The sequence below is a fragment of the Fusarium fujikuroi genome, chromosome FFUJ_chr07, assembly GCF_900079805.1.
Source record: "Fusarium fujikuroi IMI 58289 draft genome, chromosome FFUJ_chr07".
NCBI lineage: Eukaryota > Fungi > Ascomycota > Sordariomycetes > Hypocreales > Nectriaceae > Fusarium > Fusarium fujikuroi.
This window is the reverse complement of record NC_036628.1, coordinates 789,813-810,549: the sequence shown is the minus strand read 5'-3', so window position 1 is coordinate 810,549 and position 20,737 is coordinate 789,813. Positions and strand designations below refer to the sequence as shown.

General features: G+C 48.4%; 6 protein-coding genes; 3 read left to right on the top strand and 3 right to left on the bottom strand.

Annotated features, from left to right (window-relative positions):
- Positions 1-2,187: 2,187 nt before the first annotated feature.
- On the bottom strand, positions 2,188-2,694 carry FFUJ_08846 (uncharacterized protein; the record flags this gene model as incomplete). Its single annotated transcript, XM_023580407.1, has 1 exon — positions 2,188-2,694. One exon carries the CDS (start codon positions 2,692-2,694, stop codon positions 2,188-2,190), a length of 507 nt encoding a protein of 168 aa, XP_023433187.1.
- Positions 2,695-3,029: 335 nt separating this feature from the next.
- On the bottom strand, positions 3,030-4,010 carry FFUJ_08847 (uncharacterized protein; the record flags this gene model as incomplete). The annotated part of the gene is made up of 1 exon (XM_023580405.1): positions 3,030-4,010. The coding sequence occupies one exon, from the start codon at positions 4,008-4,010 to the stop codon at positions 3,030-3,032; it is 981 nt and encodes a 326-aa protein (XP_023433186.1).
- Positions 4,011-7,981: 3,971 nt separating this feature from the next.
- FFUJ_08848 (uncharacterized protein) lies at positions 7,982-10,022 on the top strand (the record flags this gene model as incomplete). XM_023580404.1 has 2 exons in its annotated part: positions 7,982-8,524; positions 8,574-10,022. The coding sequence occupies 2 exons, from the start codon at positions 7,982-7,984 to the stop codon at positions 10,020-10,022; spliced, it is 1,992 nt and encodes a 663-aa protein (XP_023433185.1).
- A 2,930-nt stretch (positions 10,023-12,952) lies between these two features.
- Positions 12,953-13,734, top strand: FFUJ_08849 (uncharacterized protein; the record flags this gene model as incomplete). XM_023580403.1 has 2 exons in its annotated part: positions 12,953-13,340; positions 13,409-13,734. 2 exons carry the CDS (start codon positions 12,953-12,955, stop codon positions 13,732-13,734), a joined length of 714 nt encoding a protein of 237 aa, XP_023433184.1.
- Positions 13,735-14,224: 490 nt separating this feature from the next.
- FFUJ_08850 (probable sterol delta 5,6-desaturase) lies at positions 14,225-15,307 on the top strand (the record flags this gene model as incomplete). XM_023580402.1 has 3 exons in its annotated part: positions 14,225-14,804; positions 14,861-14,927; positions 14,977-15,307. The coding sequence occupies 3 exons, from the start codon at positions 14,225-14,227 to the stop codon at positions 15,305-15,307; spliced, it is 978 nt and encodes a 325-aa protein (XP_023433183.1).
- A 381-nt stretch (positions 15,308-15,688) lies between these two features.
- Positions 15,689-19,104, bottom strand: FFUJ_08851 (probable Na+-transporting ATPase ENA-1; the record flags this gene model as incomplete). XM_023580401.1 has 3 exons in its annotated part: positions 15,689-16,453; positions 16,503-18,393; positions 18,686-19,104. The coding sequence occupies 3 exons, from the start codon at positions 19,102-19,104 to the stop codon at positions 15,689-15,691; spliced, it is 3,075 nt and encodes a 1,024-aa protein (XP_023433182.1).
- Between the last annotated feature and the right edge of the window lie 1,633 nt (positions 19,105-20,737).

Here is a 20,737-nt window from a genome sequence, read left to right as displayed (position 1 = left end):
GCATTGAATTGGCGTTTAGCTTACTGGTCATGGCGAACAAGAAAGCCAAGCGAAGAGCCGAAGCATAAACATTCTTGGCGATAAGTTAGAGGTCACCCACATTGCTCCCTTTATCCCTGTTCAACTCAGTTCAACCCTGGAAACTATATCACCCATATCAGGGGAGGAAAGAAAACTCGGGACCTCGATTCTGAATGACAAAAAGACTTGTACTAATTTAGCATAAGTTCATGATACCTTTGTGGAGTTTATTTTGACACCCTATATCAAGATCTGATGTTTTCCTGCTCCCCGAGGCCCACACACCCGATTTTCTAGCTATTGCTACCTCCGCATGATCGCTCCCGGGTCTTGGCCATGGAGATCTCACACCATCAACAGGGCCAAGGCTCGTGCCGAGATATTGCGTCTTGGTGTTGGTGCAACAAGCCGACGAGGAACCAACAAATATGAATTATGTCTGTCGCCCACCGCAATCTTCCCCTCAGTGCAGCTCCCGCATTTCTCCTGGGCACAGTTTTCTGTGTCCGTCTCTGTCCAAATGATTATGGCTGACAAACGGTGCCTGCAAACGACTAAGTTAGTTAGCCAACAGCCGGGACCTGGCCGTTTCTAGGTCAGGGACCAACACGCCTGTTCCTGGGCATGATTCATGGTTGCCCAGCTAGGACACTGGGGCCGAGAAAGCTCTCACTGACGATGCTTTTTATTATCATTCGTCACTTTCGCCCTGAACAGCTGATTTACGAATCACCATTTTTCGAGAACTCGAGGCGTCTTGTGTGCCTGCTCAAAGTTGCGTAACCATGATCCGACTTTGTTCTCAGCCTGCCCGTGAAAGTTCTTTTCGATCAACACCAGACCAAACGTATTGCATTCCAGTCGTCGTCTTGGCTTCACAGCGAAGGCTTTCGGTTCAACCTTAACAACAAAGGTTCTATTCCGTACTCACCGTTCTATTATTCTACGGTGAAAACTCTGCTGCTGCTCGCTACTATTCGGAGTTTAATAATCTCCGCTCACGTTCTGCGAAGGCTTCGCTTAACCAAAGTTTGTCGATCAAATATGCTTCTCACTGCGGAATACAGCGACGCATTATTTCCCTTACAAGATCAATGAGAATGACTAAAATTCGAAAATCCGTAATTAATGGATTTCATGATGGTTTGGCGGTCGCAATACCCTGACCTGAGCCATTCTCCTTTGACTTTCTTGGAAACTGGGTAGCTGTGGTACCCGGCTATCAGAACAACGCTGAACAAACAGAACCCGATCCGAGTTTCTGAAAGAGCCGATGATGACTTCGATTCAATCATCGGACTTTTCCGTGAATCGAGATAATGTTCGTTCTGACCTAGGAATGAGCCGGTCGCTAAGTGCTTAAGCAGTGTAGTAGTAACTCGACTGCGTGCCCGAACAGCTCTTGAACACCAACTAGTCGAAAGTCTAGAATCTCCAGACTCTCCTTGGGAGTGGATCTCTGTTCTCATATAAAGCTTTGATTCCCTAGTCTCTTTGTGGACATGGCCTTGTCTGGCACGCATGATCCATGCGCAGTGACATGGCTACTATTTCCAAGACAAGCTGTTTGCGATGCGGATATATCTCTAGGTCACATCCTTCTACTATCGTTGGCTCGGATATAACAGTCCAATGTCTTGACGGGTATCCACGTGTGGAGAGTGTCATCCGAGATATCTCATAGGGCTGTTCGTAAACAACTTCCGAGTTCCATAGCAAGGCTATATAATATGTATGGCAGATCGAGATCAGTCATTCACATCGATCGGAGAGCATCTTACGTCTTGACTCGAAAACTGACATGCAAACCAACAAACCGCTGCATCGGGTAAGTTTATGTTGGATGTTGTTGGGTGTTCCAAGATGATTTTACCATGGTATGTTCAAGTTGGGCAGAAGAAGGAAGATGGAAAATGGGGAGGGGCTGATGGTCCTACATCAACGTCAAGTTGCTCAACCTTTTTTTGTTCTATTTTCGTGTTTTGACCAATGTTCACAATATCTCCGACCCTGTTCATTCTTCCCTTTCTCCAACTCTGTGTCCATCCAAATAAGTGTCAACCTCCACTGGCAACATGCAAATCCACCACAAATGAAGTCGAAGGAGTCCCACCACAGCGCCCTCAAAGGCGCAATTCCAGTTTCAAAATCCTTTCATTACCACTCTTAATATTCACCAGGCCTTTGACGCTTCCGGAGTTTGTTGCGAGTACGTCTCGGAAAGGGGGGTGGCCAACTATCTCCTGAAGATCGCCAATTTTGAGCAGGGGGCGCCAGTTCTGCAAGTGGTTTTCGAGCATTAGAAATGGCCGCAATTCTAGCATGAGCTCTCTTACCTCTCCAGTGTCTTCGGTAGCGTCTCATAGACTCCACGAACCTTCGAGACTTTGAGTCAGGCACCACCCGCTCATGCTTGTAGTGGTCACGCGAGAAGAAAGGCAGACGACTCTCCTCAGCAGGTGGTGTATCGCAGAGCTGGTTAAAGTTCCGGATCCATATGGTGGTGGTTGGTTCATACGTTGTTGAGACTTCAGAAGCAAGTTGTTGTTGGTCCTGCTGTGCCTGAGTCATCAAGTGCCTGGCCATAGGAAATTGAGCCCCTGAAGATACTAATGCTGCGAAGCTATCACTTACTGGCGCACTCCCTTCGAGCTCACATAGTGGTGTACTCATGATGATCTTTGGAGGATGATGGCTTTAAGCAAATGGTGTTTTTTGACGGCGAGCTTGGGAAATGGTGGTCTTTAGGAGATGATGACTTTCATGAGATGGTGATGCTTGAGAAATGAAGATCTAAAAATGAAAAGAACTTATATATACATTTCAAAGGGGGTCCTCAGCGGAAGTTATCTCCACGCGGGCTTGACTGATTGTTCGTTCCTGGCAACGGCTTCGTGTTTGGAACTGTTCGCCGGAGATGGGCGTATACGTCCTGTTGATTCGAGCCACTTTGCATGTCGAGGGATCAATTTTTTTGATTAATTTTCTTTGTTGTCACGGAAGCTTTCTTATTTAATAGAAGAGCCATTCCCTTGCAGTTGGCCTTGTATATTCTGGGGTTGTTCGTGGGTTCTTCGGGAGATGTTCATGACTGAATGTTCCCTCATGTTCCGGGGATTTTCAGCTGAGGGCATCTGACAGTTCTCTGGGTATGGAGCTGTGTTTGCGCTGTGTTCATGCTCCTTCTGTTGCTGTTGCTGTTTCTCGTGTTGTTGTTCCTGTTCATGCCTCTGTTCACGTCTCGGTTCGAGTTTTCCTTTGGGTGATTTTTCTCTGCCCTTTAGGCAGGGCAGTTTCTCCCTGAATCGGTTCGCAAGATATAGAAGTAGAAATAGAACAATTGGGACGACAAGAAGCGATAGCCATCCAAGTCTTCGGTTCGAGCCATGCTCTTTGGGTACCGCGGGAGGTGCATCCGGAGCCTCTGGAGGCGAGATTGTCATGGTAGTAGTAGATGTAATTGTGGCAATGGTTGTTTCCATAGCGAAAGAAGTGATGAAGCTGGAGATCATGGTCATCATTGCAGTGGTCGAGCTAGCACACAGACTGCCTGAAGAGACGCCTGATCCTTGATCAAGGGTAGAAGACGTAGGCCGTGGCATATACTCAGGATCACCATGAAGGAAGTCCTGCGCATTCTTGGCCTTGTCACTCAACTTCGCGGCTCTTAAATCTCGTTGGGGACAAACACCACGGAAACAAGGATCCACGGCACAACATCCCAGGAAAGGAAGTCCCTCTCCAACGCAGGTGTACCAACTGACATCGACGTTGTCATTGATACAAGCCTGAGGGAGGAACTCATGCTGAAGTGTCGCGTTAAAGCTGGCTGATCTGAGGCTTTGATCAGGACAGAGACCTTTTCTGGTGCCGCAGGGGTTGATGGTGCAGCAACCGATGAAGCGATCCGGATCGTCAGCGCAGATGTAGAAGATTCCGCCATAGGGACAGGTTAGGCCCAGATCCTTGACTGGATTGTAAGCTGACATGACTGCAGATTGGAATAGGATGTGATAGACTCTGAACTTTGATCTTAACAGTAAATGGAGGGGGAGAGTTTGAGGTAGTTTAGGAACTAAAGAGGGCTTCCATGGTTTATACACTGACGTTTTACAACTCACAGCATGTCATCTAACCAGGTTCATTGCTACGGGTTGACTGACACTTTTCTGCACCTAGGCATGCAGGTCAGTCTACAGACGATTCGAATAAGACCACAATATTCAGGGTTGAGATCAATAGTTCCATCCTGTGGCGCTCTTATTCTTTGTACATAGGCGAGCTGCAGATCTAGTTGAGTTGATGATACAGATAAGACAGTCTGAGCTCTACATGAGTTGCAGAATATGAGAAGTGATAAAAACTCGTTAATTTAAATGAAGCGGTCAATAACGGCCAGAAACATGTCTTAACAAAACATGACGTGCTAAGATGTAAGAGTTATCTCCTGCTGAGATACTGTTAAACGCAAAGAAGCTATGCTTCATATAAGGAGATTCAATATAACTATCACTATGGCTAAAAGATGAATGGAGAAATATGAGACAATTTCTTCCCAGAAAATCATAGAGACCACAACGAGTTAGTGTTTGTGTCACGAAAGATGGTGATTCTTAGCAAACATATGCAGCCTCCCATATACCCCATGCCAAAGGCCATCTGAACATTACGGTTAGCTGAACTAATGGTCGAACAAACGACTGAGGTAATTTCCCACTTGTTCCAATCAAGCTTGTGGAGTTCAACTTGAACGCCGACGAAGCACTTGTTTGTTCGCGCTATCTCCCAGAGGCAAGGATGGCAACCTAGTAAATAGCAACGTGACGGATAACCACGTTATATGAGGCAGAAGTAAGCGGGTATATGATGTTCTATCTTATCAAGCTCTAGTGACCGTATTTGTTGGAGCCAGAGCAGATTGCGCGGGCCTGTATAAGGGCGAGTTGAAATTATGGTTGATTGGATCATCGATGTTTCTCATACTCACTAAGTGAGTGCTCTCAGTCTACCTACCCTGGATGTCACAAAACCATCGATCGCCATATCAGTATCAGGAATGGTAGCCAACTCTTGATTAGAATCTCCACAGCAACTACGACAATGAAAATAGTTGTTCAAGTCTTGAACTGACATTCAGTTTACCCACAACACAGAACTGTAGTCCTTGGGTCCCTGGGCTCGTATATCGGAAGTTGTTGTCTGCTTCCTCCAATCAAAGCCTTTGATCTCTATCCCTTAACCATGAGTCTCTTAAAAGTCTAGCTTCGCTTCCGAACCGACATCTCTTGGCTCGGCCAACTCCAATGTTCTAACTTCTAACTTCTAGCGCTCCCGGAATCAGTCGCCGGCGCGTTTCAGCATGCGAAGACAGCTTCAGACCTTCCCCCGCAGGAAGAGACTGATCCTTCGTAAAGATTTTCCGGTATCAGACCATTTGCGACTCATGCAGCTAAAATTCTCTTCAGCTGTGTCTGCAGACGAGTCGTGAGGGTCAACGATATGCAGGTGCTTGTACCAGAACTGCCTAGTCTGTACTAACCAGCAGTTTCAACGCTTTGATACACTGACAGACACGACCAACGCCATAAGAAAAAGCCGCAGCGATATCTGATACCGGCGCATAGGAATTGAATCTGTGCAGTGTCCGGGACCCTGTACACATCCTGATAGAGTCTGTGCAACGAGGGGAACAAGACGCATGAATAACAAAAAGCACAAACCACCAGGTCCGAGCAAGGCAATAATCAGGGGATGCGGTCCTATATTCGATTGGCGAATGCAACCAAGCACGCCTGGATAATGGGGTAGATTATCCGAGGTGCCACTGCAGCTGCCAGATGACATTCGCCCTGTCGCGTGAGCAATAAAAAGAAATTAATTCAAATCTTCAAGGCCCCTGGGTTCTACGTGCAGATGTCAATCGACATTGGAGGGGAAAAAAGCAAAAAACACAGCCTTGCACAGAACAAGACCAAATTGCCGGGTTTGACGCTCGACGCTCTACAGGGATCAATCTTGGAGATGACCAACAGGGCCAGACGTGACGGTGTGGCACTAATTCCATCGTATTCAGCCCAATCTGTCCAACGGGCCGACGCGGTTCGGCGTATTATTCTTGGTTGAACGGGACTGACAGCATTTGCATTCGTGAGGAATTTGGAATGACGATGAGAGAGAAAAAGATGATGATGGGAATGGCATACCTCGGTTCTCTTTGCATCGTCATTAGTCTACCATGTTGAGATAGATGATTGACGCAGGGATGTACCTTGGCCTGTCGATCATGTGGCTTGAACCTTTTGGCCAGAGGTCACGTAATCTCTGTTGTTTAAGTTTATCTCGGACGAAGCGGACTGTCAAAAATGGTAGTTCGATTTGATGATATATAATCATCAAGAGTTGGGGTACCTGGGTAATTAGTGAGAGTGTCACTGTTTAATTTATTTTAATTGAACAGAATTAAAAACAAGGGTCTCTAATGCAACCTCGATGTTTCAGATGAATTGTCAATTGCAACTCCACCACACTCTTGCATGTGGTTTTCTCCCTCTCTCTTTCGTTAGTGGCAGGGGCGGCCTAGTCGATCCTCCTTGATTAACTTCTCCCAAAGTGTTTGCATCAATCTGCATAAAACCGACCTCAACCTCTTGTCGTCATCATTTCCCAGGACCACGTAACCTTTCAGCGCCTCAAAGGAACAGAGTTTGAACGGGAGTTCTTCCTTTAATCGGAGAAAAGAGCCAGAAGGGGAAGAGAATGAAAAAGATGTTGGCTCTTGACGCAACTCAGAGTGCGGAGTACAATGACATGACATGACATGGCAGCGAATGGGTCCGCGTTGTCGGATCGTAGATCGCTAGCTTGCTCTCTCTTCTTCTTTGGAGGCTTCCTCTTTTGGGCGACCAGCCCGTAAACGGATCGACGCCTCTTGATAGTCACCGCAAGCTCTGGACCGATCCGCTGGTGGTTCAGTTGTTAGCTTCGATAGTTTGTCTCTCAGTCAACAGGGTCCGAGAGGCAAAGACGCAGAGCAGAGTCAGTCAGTGAGGAGAGAGTCTTATGATAAATGGATTTATCATCAATGCACGTTGAACCCCTGCAAACTCAAAACTCAATGCAAGTCTTCAGCTCATTGTAGGGGGGATAATAAAACACCGGAACCTCCCCAGCGACTTTTGGCGTCAAGCCTTCTGCAGTATTTTTTCCACTGGCCGGGCATATCTTCCGGGAAACATGTGCTATCTGCATTTCTGCAGCGCTAAAAAGGGGACCCAGCATTGCAGAAGCTACTGGGTTTCTTTAGTGGCTTTTCGGCCAAGGATTGCTCGAACCCGACTTGGCCCGCCCCCGCAAGCTCACCTTAGTAGCCTGTGATTGATCCACTGAATTGCCTGAGGTAGCGACCTGAGAGCGAGCGAGTCAGTCTTGGGTGCCTTCTCTTTCCATTGCGACCTGAGCTGGCTTGCTGGGCCTGGAACCGTAGTATTAAGCGATCGTGGGCTGCTCCTGCTCCGCGACTCGCGATTGAGCGAGGGTCCTAGTCTATCCTGCCTGTCGTTGCTTTACCTGGGCTGCTCTTGCCTTTTCTCGTTGTTCTAACTTCTCTTTGCGCTTGGGTCCCATTCTTTCCTTCTTTACTTTCTTCTCTCGTCTTCCATCCAATCCAATCTGATAACTTACAACCTCCCACCAACTATGGTCTTCTAAGCTTTACACTGTCGCTCTCAACAATAACAACTCTTGGTCCTTTTCTCTCACTGAATGAGAGCACAGATACTTAAATTTTAATTATCTTCTTTTTTTGCTTCTGGCGCGCTATAAACATCAATCGGCAACTGTTATAATAGCCTACTGTGCTTGTGTCGCACAATCGCATTGCATTCCACCACTCCCGAGACATAAAGCAACAACCCGACTTGTCAGTCCCCTTTTTGTGGAGGGGCATAATAATTAAGACAAGATGCCTACAATTAACGCTCTCCGGTCGTTCGAACCTCCTCCTATTCCATCTCTACCCGATTTTGAGCGTCGTCGTTCCACAACATCGACACTCTCCAACAACAATTCCGATTCTGTCACCTCATCTCTGCGGGGTCTTCAAGCACCACCCAAAAGCAGCAGATCAAACCGCCCCAAGAGTGCTAAATTCTCATCATACCGCCTGCGCAGCAATTCAGGCCTTTCACTTCACACCAATGAGGACATTCTGAGACAATATACCGACTACCACCCTGATGGCACACCGCGTGCCGGCATGTATAGCAACGGACTGGGCCAGTGGTCGGGTGAGAGGTTGAGGAGCATTGACTCTGTTACATCGTCCAGAACTCAAAGATCTAGTATCGCTTTCACTGAGTCGGATGGTTCCGGCGAGTTGCCCATCCCTGATCTTGTTGGACGGGAGATGTTTGATATGGTCATGGCCGATCATGCTGCCAGTGGTCAATTATGGAGATTCGCCGCCAATCGAGGACTTGGTCAGAATGTTGATTACCTCATGAAGGTAAGATGAGCAAACAAGATATCACCTCGCAGATTCTAATCATGAGCAGATTCGCGACTACATCCAATCCCTGGAGCAGGTTGTCATTCAACTCTCGACAATATCAACTTCGTATACATCCATCACCGCAACATCGCCAATTAATCTGCCCTCCCCTATGTCCAAGGCTCTCAACACGAACATCAAACATCTCACAACATCACTTATTCCCAGCCTGGAAAACATGTTTCTCGAATCTAAAACCTATATCGAACAGCGCATTGTCAGGGAGATCTTTCCCGATTTCGTCAAACAGCAACTATCGCAATGCACTAGCTTGGCTCTCTCCCTCGACGCAGAAGGCGACTCACCACCAAACCCTTATCCCGGCCTGAAGGGATCATTCTGCCTTAGTGATCCGTCCCGATCTGGAAACCCTATCATCTTTGCTTCCGATGAGTTTGAGGAACTGACAGGATACGCACGAAGTGAGGTTTTGGCACATAATTGCCGCTTCCTTCAGGGGCCACAGACTGACCGAGACGGAATTGCCAAGATGCGCTCCGCAATCTGGCGCAACGAGGAGTGTACGGAACTGCTCCTCAACTTTCGGAAAGATGGAACCCCGTTCTGGAATCTTCTTTTCCTATGCCCTCTTCTCGACACCGCTGGTAAAACAAAGTTCTTTATGGGTGCTCAAATCGACGTATCATCCTCTCTGCACGACACACATGATGTTCTAAAGGTTTTGTCGTACGGTGCTGTAGAGGAAGACAAGGCGCCAGAACGGAGCAATTCTCGCTGGGCTAGTGACGGATCTCAAGGCGAGCCTGAAGCTGAGGAGGTTCTTAGTGTCAAGAACAATCAATTCAAGGCAACAAAGATGTCAGGGTTCTTCAAAGCGTTCAAGAAGCCGCCCCCTCCTCCTCTGTCGCCACCACTGAGTCCACGTCGCAGCTCTGATAGACCCCGGTCATCAGCTGGACCTACGATACTTGACAAGACCTACAGCACACGAAGCGTTATCAGGAGATTCTCTAACCAACCCGAAATGCTTATGACGACATACGCCCGATACATGATTCTTGAACATGTCCCTTCATACCCAGCGTCTTTGGGCGCAATGCCTCTCGACCAGGAGATGAAGTATCCACCCAAGTTATGTGTCTCCTTCTACTCCAAAGAGATGCTCGATGCTCTCGATCTGGGCACGTCGGCCGAAACTATAATCGGCAAAGATATCTTTGACATTTTTAATGAGCAATCTACACTACCATCAGTTACCAAGGCCTTCAAATTGACGGTTCGAGATCTTGTTGTCCGTGATGGAAAGTCTGTTTCGTTGGACCTCGCACTCGCAAACCACATCCCTCGCCGGGCCAATATGACGAGAACATTAAGTGGTGACAGTGGAGAAACATCGCCGAAGAAGCCAGCCAAGATGATGAGCCACTGGACACCTCTCAAAGATACTGAAGGACATGTCAAGTATGTGGCAATGATTGTGTCGCCAATTTAAACACGTGATGAATGGAAAGACGAAACGGTGGTATAATATACGGGCGTTGTACGAAGATTTTTTTTTGTTTTTTGTTTTTTTTGTTTTTGTATTGTATCAGGGGATATTTGAAGATACCTGTATGTACTCTTAACGACCAAGAGAATGAAGTTACGACTATAATTACTACAATGAATTGTTTCAGTACTGAGCTCCCCACCACTGGACTTGATATGCTCATGGACTTCATGGACATAAATGAACCATACTCTCTCCATTGATATCGTGTCCATGTCACGCTCCAAAAACAGCCTCTGCTGGTCACAGTTCAGCAACCCTACGATGGATATTCCACTAACAGTCCGCCAAGACGACCACAATGAAGGGGTAATCGGCACGTCCGATCTGTTGGCTTTTTAAATCTCCGACGGCGGATGGTGATCTATGGCGTTTGAGTTATTGGGACCGAGGGGGGATAGCCGCTATTGTTTCTGTTGTTGGTCCCTAGTCTTGGCGGGCCGTGTGTCAGGGACTGGGGTTTTGTGACTTTGGTTGAGGAGCTTTGTTCTAGTGCTTGTAGGAGAGGAGATACGACGCCGAGTCGGGAACTCATGTGGACTTGAGAGCTGGGCGACCTTTTTGCTAGATGGTGTACGAAGGCTTGGATAAGGGAGCGAGAATATCTTAAACAAAATGATCTAAGATCATAAAACGATGATATCAAGCTATGCAAAAGGGTCACAAATTCATCCAATCTTGTGTAATTTAGGGTTGAAATCGCAGCTTGAGACAAGTCTCTCTTTGTCGTTTAGTGTTACGACTTGACACTTCTAACATATGATGATACTCTAAGTCTTTGTGCATCCTGATAAGGGAATTTGACGGCTGCAAGAAAGTATAAGAAATATGGAAAATAACACTTCATGAGCAAACCATAGATATCCAAGTTAGAGGGGCAAAGAAGCTTCAGACCACGATCCTAAGTGGCATGAATACTTAGGCAACTTATCATAACCCTAGAGTACTCTTTGATGAGTGTATTTCAATGTCACAACTTAGCTCCGTAGACTCAAACCGAATCGTGTATTTGAGAGACGTTGTGATCGCAGCAGTTGTAGTATGTAGCTCGAGTGTGTTGACGTACCAGTACTGTCAGGGGTTTGCTGTGCTAAAGAGCCGCAATGTGGTTTGTCAAACCGAATGAAGAGTCAATCCACCGCCATGGCAGATGCCAAGAAAGGGCTCGTAACATGATATAAATTCAAGGGAATAGAAAATCGATTCCAGTGCCTAAAGGATAACCTATTCGTTCCAACGGTGACATGAGAACTGAGTTCATGTAACCAAGCTTCATCCAGTGAGCACGACCACCACAACCAATCCAGAACATACAAGGAAATGAAGAAGTCACTAATCTGCCAGATCGTTGACTCAATCGGTGCATAAAGACTAAAATCTGAAGCCAAGGTACCTTGAACTACGATCCAGATGCCGCATTGACCGCGATGGTGCTGTGGACAAGCACAAATGCCTTTTGCTGATCCTCATCAAGAGCAATTGGCGGATGCAGGTCGTCTAGCATTTTGACGGCAAACTTGAACTCGTAAGAAAGTCAACTGTCTGAAGATGAAATGAGGGACTACTGGTGAGCAGGCGTGGTGATGTTGAAGGGAAACGGGGCAACTCTCAGACAAGCATAGCCGCCTTCGCCCTCATGAGGGAAGACTGAGGTATGATCGATCTGAAGATAATCCGGTGATGGCTGACTTAACCTGGCATAGACAGTTGACTCCAGGGCAGGCGTACAATACATCACTGGCCGACTTGAACCAATTTATCTCGACTACGACTTCAATCCCAACCCGGCGGCTCATCCACAACTTTAGAGCACCGATCAATTTACGCATTCATAAAGCACATATTTAAGAGACTGGGCCATCAAAGAGTAAGTACAAGATACATTTCGCGAGCCCTGCATGCTTAGAGTGCGCTATGTCGTTTGGTCGAGTATGGAACAACTGGTATGCCCTTTGCGTTTCATATGTCATTTCAGAGCACAATTGTATCAACTCTATTTTCTTGGGAGTTGTTTGTCTGGATAGTCCGGTAGACCTGTTGTTTTTTATGCTTGAGGAATTCGGTTGTAGGTAAAGAAAGAGTCTGATTCTCTATTCACCAAAAACAGCTGTGAGTTCCAGACTCTCTTTACTTCCTACGACCCTCAGGCATTGCTTCTAGTGCGAATTCGTACCCTTTTTAACCTTGCTCATCTTATCCTCCAGCTTGGTCAACACAAAATTAGATCTGCCTGCGCCGTTTGTCTTGCGGTCTCGGCATAGCCATGCCACGAGTTGGTGGTGGAGGAGTAATAGTTTGTGAGCGGAATAAGAGAGTTGAAGAAGTGAGAGTCTGAGATATATTGGACTTAATATTAGCAGCAAATAAAGGCAGTTACTATTAGTGGCTTCTTAAAAGTAAGGTGACATTTTATATATAAAAACTATTTATATATTATTAACTCACTGCCTTTTATTTGTAACTGTTACAGTAGATAGATGAGAGAGTTGATACCTACGTAAGATAGATAGCTTTAACCTTAAATCGCTGCTATAAGATTATTGGTCTTCTAGAGATCTTATATCAATAGGTCTGGATAGTCTTACGGGTTAGTAAAATGTTTCTCTCTATTAACCGTAATGTTTATTTTAGCTACTGTATCGCAAATCCTTTTCAACTCGCTATCGAAGGATTGTCGCCGGCTGACTCACACGGAGTAATCAAGACGAACCAAAACACCAGCTTCCTCATTCGGAATCATACAAGCCCCTCTCCCAATCGCCTCATCCGTCAGCATCTCTAGAGCGAACGTATAAAAACTAAGCCAAGACCTTTACAATACCTCATTCGGAAATCTAAATCACACATTAGTATTAGTAGAAAACACAAGCACAATGGCATCTATAACAATCCGCCCCGCCACAATCGACGACAGCGACTCAATCGCAAACATCCACTACGAGGCACTGCAGTTCTACCACGATTTCTACGCCGCCTTCTTCCAGCTGCATCCCCGCGATCTGATCCCCCTCGCGACAAGAAACGCCCTGCAGAATCCGGGGCAGCAGCATTTCTTGGTAGCTGAGGAGGCGGGGGAGACAGTCGGGTTTGTGCGCTACAAAGAAGTATTCAAAGACAAAAAGCCGAACTCGAACGCGAAGCCCCCGGCGTCAGTATGGACGGTTAAAAAACACATGGAGGAACTGTGGGATTGGTTCAATAAGAGGAGTGAGGAGATTGATGCATCGAAAGAAAAAGCCGTTGATGGGAAAGATCATTTTGGTAAGTGTTTACTTATTCTTTGTGTACATATCAAAGGTGGCTTGCGTCTAATGCGGCGGCGTATGTAGAAGTGATGCATCTCATGGTCCACCCAGACCATCAACGGAAAGGCATCGGCGGTCAATTGCTCCAATCCGTCACCGAAAAAGCCGACGCCGCCAATGCCCCGACGCTGATCGTATCCTCCGTCGAGGGCCACGGGCTCTACAGGAAGCACGGCTTCGAGTCGCTGGGCACATGGACGGTCGACAACGGGGAATGGGCGCATAAGATCGCGGAGCACGAAAGGGCGATCGGATATACAGACGGGGTTAACGACATTGAGGACAAGTACAGAGGGATACGCGAGGTGGAAGATAGCATGATCCGGCAGCCCAGCATCCGTGTTGCATGATTCGCCAATCTGTGCAGTCAGTCTTTAGTGTGGGTTCCGTAGCGTGCCGTTCTCTAGTTCGTATTCGTTTTCTCTTCCAGAAAAATTAAAAAAGAGAAAATTCGGGAATTGGGTGTGTCCCCGCTCCAATCACGATAAGATCAAGATGTGCAAATCCAGGTACAACGGCCTAGCGAGCCATAGAGCGTGGGACCCCTGTGGGTACGGTACGGATACTACGCCATCCCATTGAAATTAACCCTTGGAATTGGTTTGGGTCCTGTCTTTTGCGGCATCCAAACACCCCCGGCCCCCGAAGGAGAGAGAGGAAAGACACCGCTGGCGGCAAGATTTCAGCGGAGCTCAATCTTAATAATGATGTGAAAATCGCATGATCTCAGTCCCGTTGCTCTTATCAATCTTTCTCTCTCCTGCATCTTCGTCCATTTTCTTCTTGTCATTCCCTCTTGGTGTAGCCGTAGATTCCCCTCGCCAATCCGCCTGCTTCACCATGGACGCTATACTCGAGCTCCTCGACCCGTATGTCTTCGATTACGGATACGCATACCTTTTCCCCCAACAGCAGCTCCAGCAATCAACAAAGGCATACGGGAACTCGACAAACTACGGCGCCTCGTCTTCCAAGAACTTTGACGATGAGTACTCGCTCAACTTTGGCTCGTCGCTACCGCGCGACGACATCTACCGCCAGAGCGCTTCGATTCTCATGATCGCTGGCTTCGGCGCCGCCTTTATCTATGTTATTTCCGCCGCCCTTTCATACTACTTCGTTTTTGACCGCCGCCTCGAATATCACCCTCGATTCCTCAAGAACCAGATCAAGCTCGAGATCCAGTCTAGTTTCTTCGCCATCCCCATTATCGATCTTCTCACGCTCCCCTTCTTCCTTGGAGAAGTCCGCGGCCACAGTCTGCTGTACACCCGAATTGACGAGTATGGCTGGTGGTGGCTGGCCGTGTCTACCGCCCTCTACATGGTCTTTAACGATCTTGGCATTTACTGGATTCATCGCCTTGAGCACCATCCCAGTATCTACAAGTATGTCCACAAGCCTCACCACAAGTGGATCAGTAAGTCAAAGTCAAACTCTCTCTTGCATCAAACCCCCCGCTAACAAGAGCTTCAGTTCCCACCCCCTGGGCTGCCATTGCTTTCCACCCTGTCGACGGATACCTCCAATCCCTCCCTTACCAGTAAGTAACGACTTGTGCGCCGCAATTGACCTCTCACTAACGTCAACAGTGTCTTTGTCTACATCTGCCCCATGCAGAAGCACCTCTACATGTTCCTCTTCGTCTGCGTTCAGATCTGGACCATCCTTATCCACGACGGCGACATGATTACCGGCCATTGGCTCGAAAAGTTCATCAACAGCCCTGCCCACCACACTCTCCACCACATGTTCTTCACCTGCAACTACGGCCAATACTTCACATGGGCCGACAACTACTGGGACTCTCATCGTGCCCCCATGCCCGAGCTGGACCCCATTCACGAGGCCGTCCGAGTCATGCGCGAGAAGGGCTTGGTGGACAAGGATGGAAACCCCATCAAGAAGTCCAAGGATGAGTAAATGCAGACATGACATTTATGAATACTTCACCCACGGGGTCGTGTCTAGCTAGAACAGACCGACCATTCCGGTGCCGGCACCATCACATCACGACTGAAGTACCCTTGGCCTCACAGCATCGCCGGCTGTGCAGAGATTCCGGGACTCGCACGAAAAGTTTTCAAACAAATAGACAGTTTTAATCACATAGCGTTGCATGGGGAATTCTTCGACAGGAAATGTATTGACTAGAGGATAATAGCAATAAGTATAATACCAAAACAATCTGATAACCGTGCAAATATCCCAAAACCTGTCCCCCATACCTCACGACTAACTTCCCGCACTACGACCGCCATCACACCTTTTGTCTCACCGGTTTAAATGGTTCACCTCTTGAGCTTAGACTTGAGCCTGGCCCTGAGTGACCGGGTGCGAGTCAAGACCCAGCTTGAACCGTCTCTTGCAAGCCTTCCACATCTCAATAAGGACGATATATACAACAACACAGCCAGCGACGACACCCCACTCCCACGAAAGACCCTTGTGCTTGAACACCTCTGTGTTGAGGTACGGGATATACACGATAGGGAAGATCATGACAAAACCGGCAACAACGGACCAGAAGAGGAACTTGTTGTGGTAGATGGTCTTGAACACAGAGAAGGGGCCGGTGGCACGCTCGTCCATGTTGAAGAGACTGCGGTGGAAGTGCTTCACCTCCCATGCTGTGACGAGCAACAGGAAAGCCAAGGTGGAGAAGGTCGTGGCACGAGCGCGGTAAACAAGATCACACTCATCATGTCCGCTCTCGTTGCAACCTTCCGCCATAAGGTAGTAACCCTGGCCAGATGAAGCATAGTTTACGAGCATGAAAGCGCACAGGCAGAGGGAACCTGAGGAGAGTCCATAGAAAAGTTGATCGCGAACGAGGTCAAGGGTAAACACGCCGCTGCGCAAGCTGCGGGGAGGTCGCCGAAGGATATCAGGAGAGGCTTCCTCGAGACCGAGACCCAGAGCTAGAGGCGATGAGGTAACCAGATTGGCCCAAAGAATTTCCAAGGGGGACAGGGGGAAGACGGCGTTACCATTCACATCCTTGAAGGCAAGACCAATAAGAAGGAGAATGACTTGAGCCAAATTGGATGTCAGAAGATGAAGAAGGAACTGCACCAGTCAGCAATCGTATCAACAAGCAAAAAGAGTAACAGCATACCTTCTGGATATTGTCAGCAAGTCGTCGACCTTCCTGGATACCAGTAACGATCGAGGCAAAGTTGTCATCAGTGAGAACCATGTCAGCCGCCTCTTTGGCGACATCGCTACCACGGTCTCCCATGGCAATACCGACATCAGCTTGTTTAAGAGCAGGCGAGTCGTTGACACCATCACCAGTCATGATGCAGAATGCTTTGCGGCGATGGAGGGCTTCGATCATGCGAACCTTGGTCAGAGGGCTACAGCGAGCGAGAACCACAGGGAGTTCGTCCAGGCAGTCAATCTCAGCATCGCTAAGGGCACCAAAGTCGGCAGCTGCCATGACGGTGTTGGACTTGAGGGGAATGTTCTTGTTGAGAATACCGACTTCGTAAGCAATGGCTGTTGCAGTCTTGATGTGGTCGCCAGTAACCATGTGGACAGTAACACCGGCGGCGCGGCATTGTTCAACAGCGCCAGCAGTTTCAGGGCGAGGAGGATCATAGAGACCAGCCAAACCGACAAACTGAAGCTCAGTCTCAACCTTGGAACGATCATGACAATCCCGAGCGTCGCCATTCATAGGCTTGGTTGCGATACAGAGCACTCGCAAACCTTGGCCGGCGAGTTCTTCAGCTTTAGCGAGGATTTCCTTCTTGAACTCTTCAGTCTCAGTGAGCTTGGTGAGGAGGACCTCAACTGCGCCCTTGGTATAGACGTTTCGAGTCTGTTCAACCTCATTACCATACACAACGCTCATGAGTTTGCAGGAAGAATCGAAAGGATGTTCGGCCACCAGGGTGTCACCCCCGGAAACACTACGGCCGAATCTCATAGCGAAGACCTTGAGAGCAATCTCGGTAGGCTCACCAATGGCCTTCCACTCAGCATCTTCGGAAGTGATGATGCTGCTAGAGTCCGTCTCGGGCTCTTTCTTGCCGTCACTGACTGTGGCGTTGTTGCAAAGAGTAAGAACCTTGAGGAAAGTGTTCAGGCAGCTTCCGGCCAAGTCAGCAGACCACTTGACAGTTCCGCTGTAAGGGTCGTAGGGGTTGGCGGTGCCCTCAACAGTTCCGGCGAGATCGCCACGGAGCCAAACCTTTCGGGTAATCATTCGTCCTTGAGTCAGGGTACCAGTCTTGTCCGAGCAGATGTTGGTAACACCGCCAACGGCTTCAAGGGAAGGCATCTGACGAACAATGACATTGCCGCGAACCATTGCCTTGGTGGCAACGGCCATTGTAACAGTCAAAACTGCGAGCAGAGACTCGGGGATAACAGCCACACCGACGCAGATTCCGTACAGAAGGACCTCATCGGTGATCTTCCACAGACTGGCGGAAAAGACGATGATGACGAGGACAATGGCGAAGGCGAAAAGCAACAGGGCGAACTTGCTGAGGGTGACCTGGAGAGGGGTTCCCTCGAGGCCAAGGATTCTGCGACAGAACTGGTAGAACTTCCAAACTGCGCGACCGACGGGAGTCCTTTCGGTGTCGTCGTTCTTAGTCTTGCGCAGGAGCTCGGCGATTTGGCCGACCTCTGTTTCCATACCAGTAGCAATGACAATACCGGTGGCTCGACCTCTAGTGACAGAGCTTCCGGAGTAGGCCAGGTTAACACGATCACCCATGGGCATATCGGGGTCGGTGAATACGGCATCTGGCTTCTTGCTGATGGCGATAGATTCACCAGTGAGAAGTGCCTCATCGGTAGAGACGTTGATACCTTGAACCAGGCGCAGATCGGCAGGAACAACATCGCCAGTTGCGAGAGAGACTAAGTCTCCCTTGACGAGTGTTTCGGCCTTGACAGTTTCACTGTGACCATCTCGGATGACCTTGCATTTAGGAGTGGACAGAGCATAGAGCGACTGGATGGTCTGCTCAGCGCGGTAGTCCTGGATCAATCTAGCGGGTATAATGTTAGCATGGAGTGGGAGATTGATGAGTACGGCTAGATGTGATTCGGACTGTCAGCTTCAGGGTATGGCACAGGATTCGGCCTCAGTGCTTGGGGCTTCTGGCCTTACGCATGGCAAAATCACAGGCTTCACCATATGGCAGCAGGAACAAGGAACAGGAACAGGAACGAGAAGGTGTAGCAAAGTGCAACAACGATGTGGGGAGTTGTAGCAGCAGCAAGCGACAAGACTTGACCAGCAGATTGGCTGGGCGAGTGAGTGACGCAGCAAAGACATACCCGACAACGATGTTGAGGACAATGACGGCGGCGACGACGCCACCCTCAATATAGTCCGAGATAGCAAAGGACAGAGCGGTCACGGCGATGAGGACGACAGTCAGGGCATTGGCAATCTGCTGTATGAAGATCTCGTACAGAGAGATGCCCTTGGCGCCTTTGATAGAATTAGGGCCATCCCGCGCAAGGCGGGCAGCAGCCTCTTCGCTACTCAAACCATCGTCGACGTCGGACTTGAGGTCTCTGGCGACGCGATGAGCAGAGAGCGTATGGGGAAGAATCGGCTTCTCTATGGCTAGTAGGTCTGGGGGTTCCGCTATAGGGGGTTTGTCGTCCTGACCGGCTGCGACGGTCGACGAGTCCGACGTGGAAGTGGCGTGAATTGCACCATTCGCGGATTTGGATTCGGTTTCTCCCATCGAATGGGTGTTGGTATAAGCGAAAGCTGGAGGGGAGCTGAGCTAAGATGTTTTTTGTTGTTGTTATGGCTGGCCGTAGAAGATCAGCCGGTGGTTAAGGTTGAAAAGAGAGTTGAAGTAGTATGTAGGGAAGAGATCGCGTGAAGCACGATATCTGGGTAGAGAAGAAAGGAAAAGTCGTAGAAGGAGGTTGAGAGGGTGGCAGCTTTTATCTACAATCCGAGGTAGGAGGGAACCAGGAAGGACCGGGCAGATGCCGGCAACAACAAGGTTAGAAGCGAGGCTCTGTAGGAGCTTCGTCTAAGTGGGAGATGGGTACCTATCCCAAACCTCACTCTCCCGTCCCTAGAGACTCAGATCCGATCCAATCCAGTCCAATCCAGGAAAGGAAAGAAAGTGAATAACACGGGAGTGTGAGCTTCCCACTTACACACTCACGCACCCATGCATGTGCTGCCCCGCAGTCCAATACACACTGTGCTACGTCGGCGCATGGTACTACCAGGTACTAAGATCCATTGTCAGAGCATTAGAGAGACGATTCTATCGTTTACAGCCATTGAGTTGAAACCCGTTGGCGAGGTTTGACCAGAATTTGCTACAGCAAGACCAAACGCTTCAAACAGCCATCCACTGCAATGTCAATTGAAGCATCGTCCAAAATGCTTCATCTATCTTATCCAAGAGGATCGTCGAGATTAGGTTTGGTGGAACCAGAACGGCCTCTTTGGCGCCATCATAGCAGAATGACTTGCTCGAGACACGTTGTTCTCCCACGCCAACAAAGCCAGACAATGTACTCCCAAGTACTCCTCTTGGCGTGCAGTATCGCGTGGGATACAGACGAATCAAAGCTTATCCTGCCAAGGTCACGAGGGGTTGCAGGGGATCCAATACCTACGCCCGTCGGTCGGATCAGCAATTGTTATCCTCAGACAATTGTTTCTCTTTTCTTTTTGTTTGAATCGTCATCTGCGAGTAACCGACAGCCTAGTATTCATCAAAGTTGTGTGACTTGATTAATGTCAGTGTTTGAAAGATAACGCTCTGCGGAAGAGTGTTGAAACGCCATCTAAACGTTCACATCCATTGGACAATACCTTGAACAACAGAACACAATACGACACAAGCTACAGTCTCATCAATGGCAACGCAAACATCATCTGCCTGGATCAATCAGTCCCCATTCATTACTGTGCCAGAATCACCCACAATCACTGTCCATTAGCGTCTGTCGTCAGCAGGCGATAACTTATCCGCCTCGACATCAAGTTAACAATATCCACATGATGAGGTTAGCCGATGTACCAATCAGTCATTGAATGACCAATCACACTTCACCATTTATCCTCGCCTCGTCCCATTGTCACCACTTCTTCTCTCAATGAGAGAATGCTTGTTTGAACTTGGCATGGCTTGGGCTTGGCATACGACGACATTTGGCCAATACTGCGTTGCTTCTGCTTCGCCTCGGCCAAGACAATTCTCTTCTTAATCACCTGCTACGACGAGCCAAGTTTGGTTTTGCTTGGCAATGATGGTGATGAATGTCACTACTCTTGCTGGCTTCTTTTTATGGAAACCTGCATCGTTGCATTGTGTTGCTCGTTATGCTTGTTTTGTCCTCCAATGA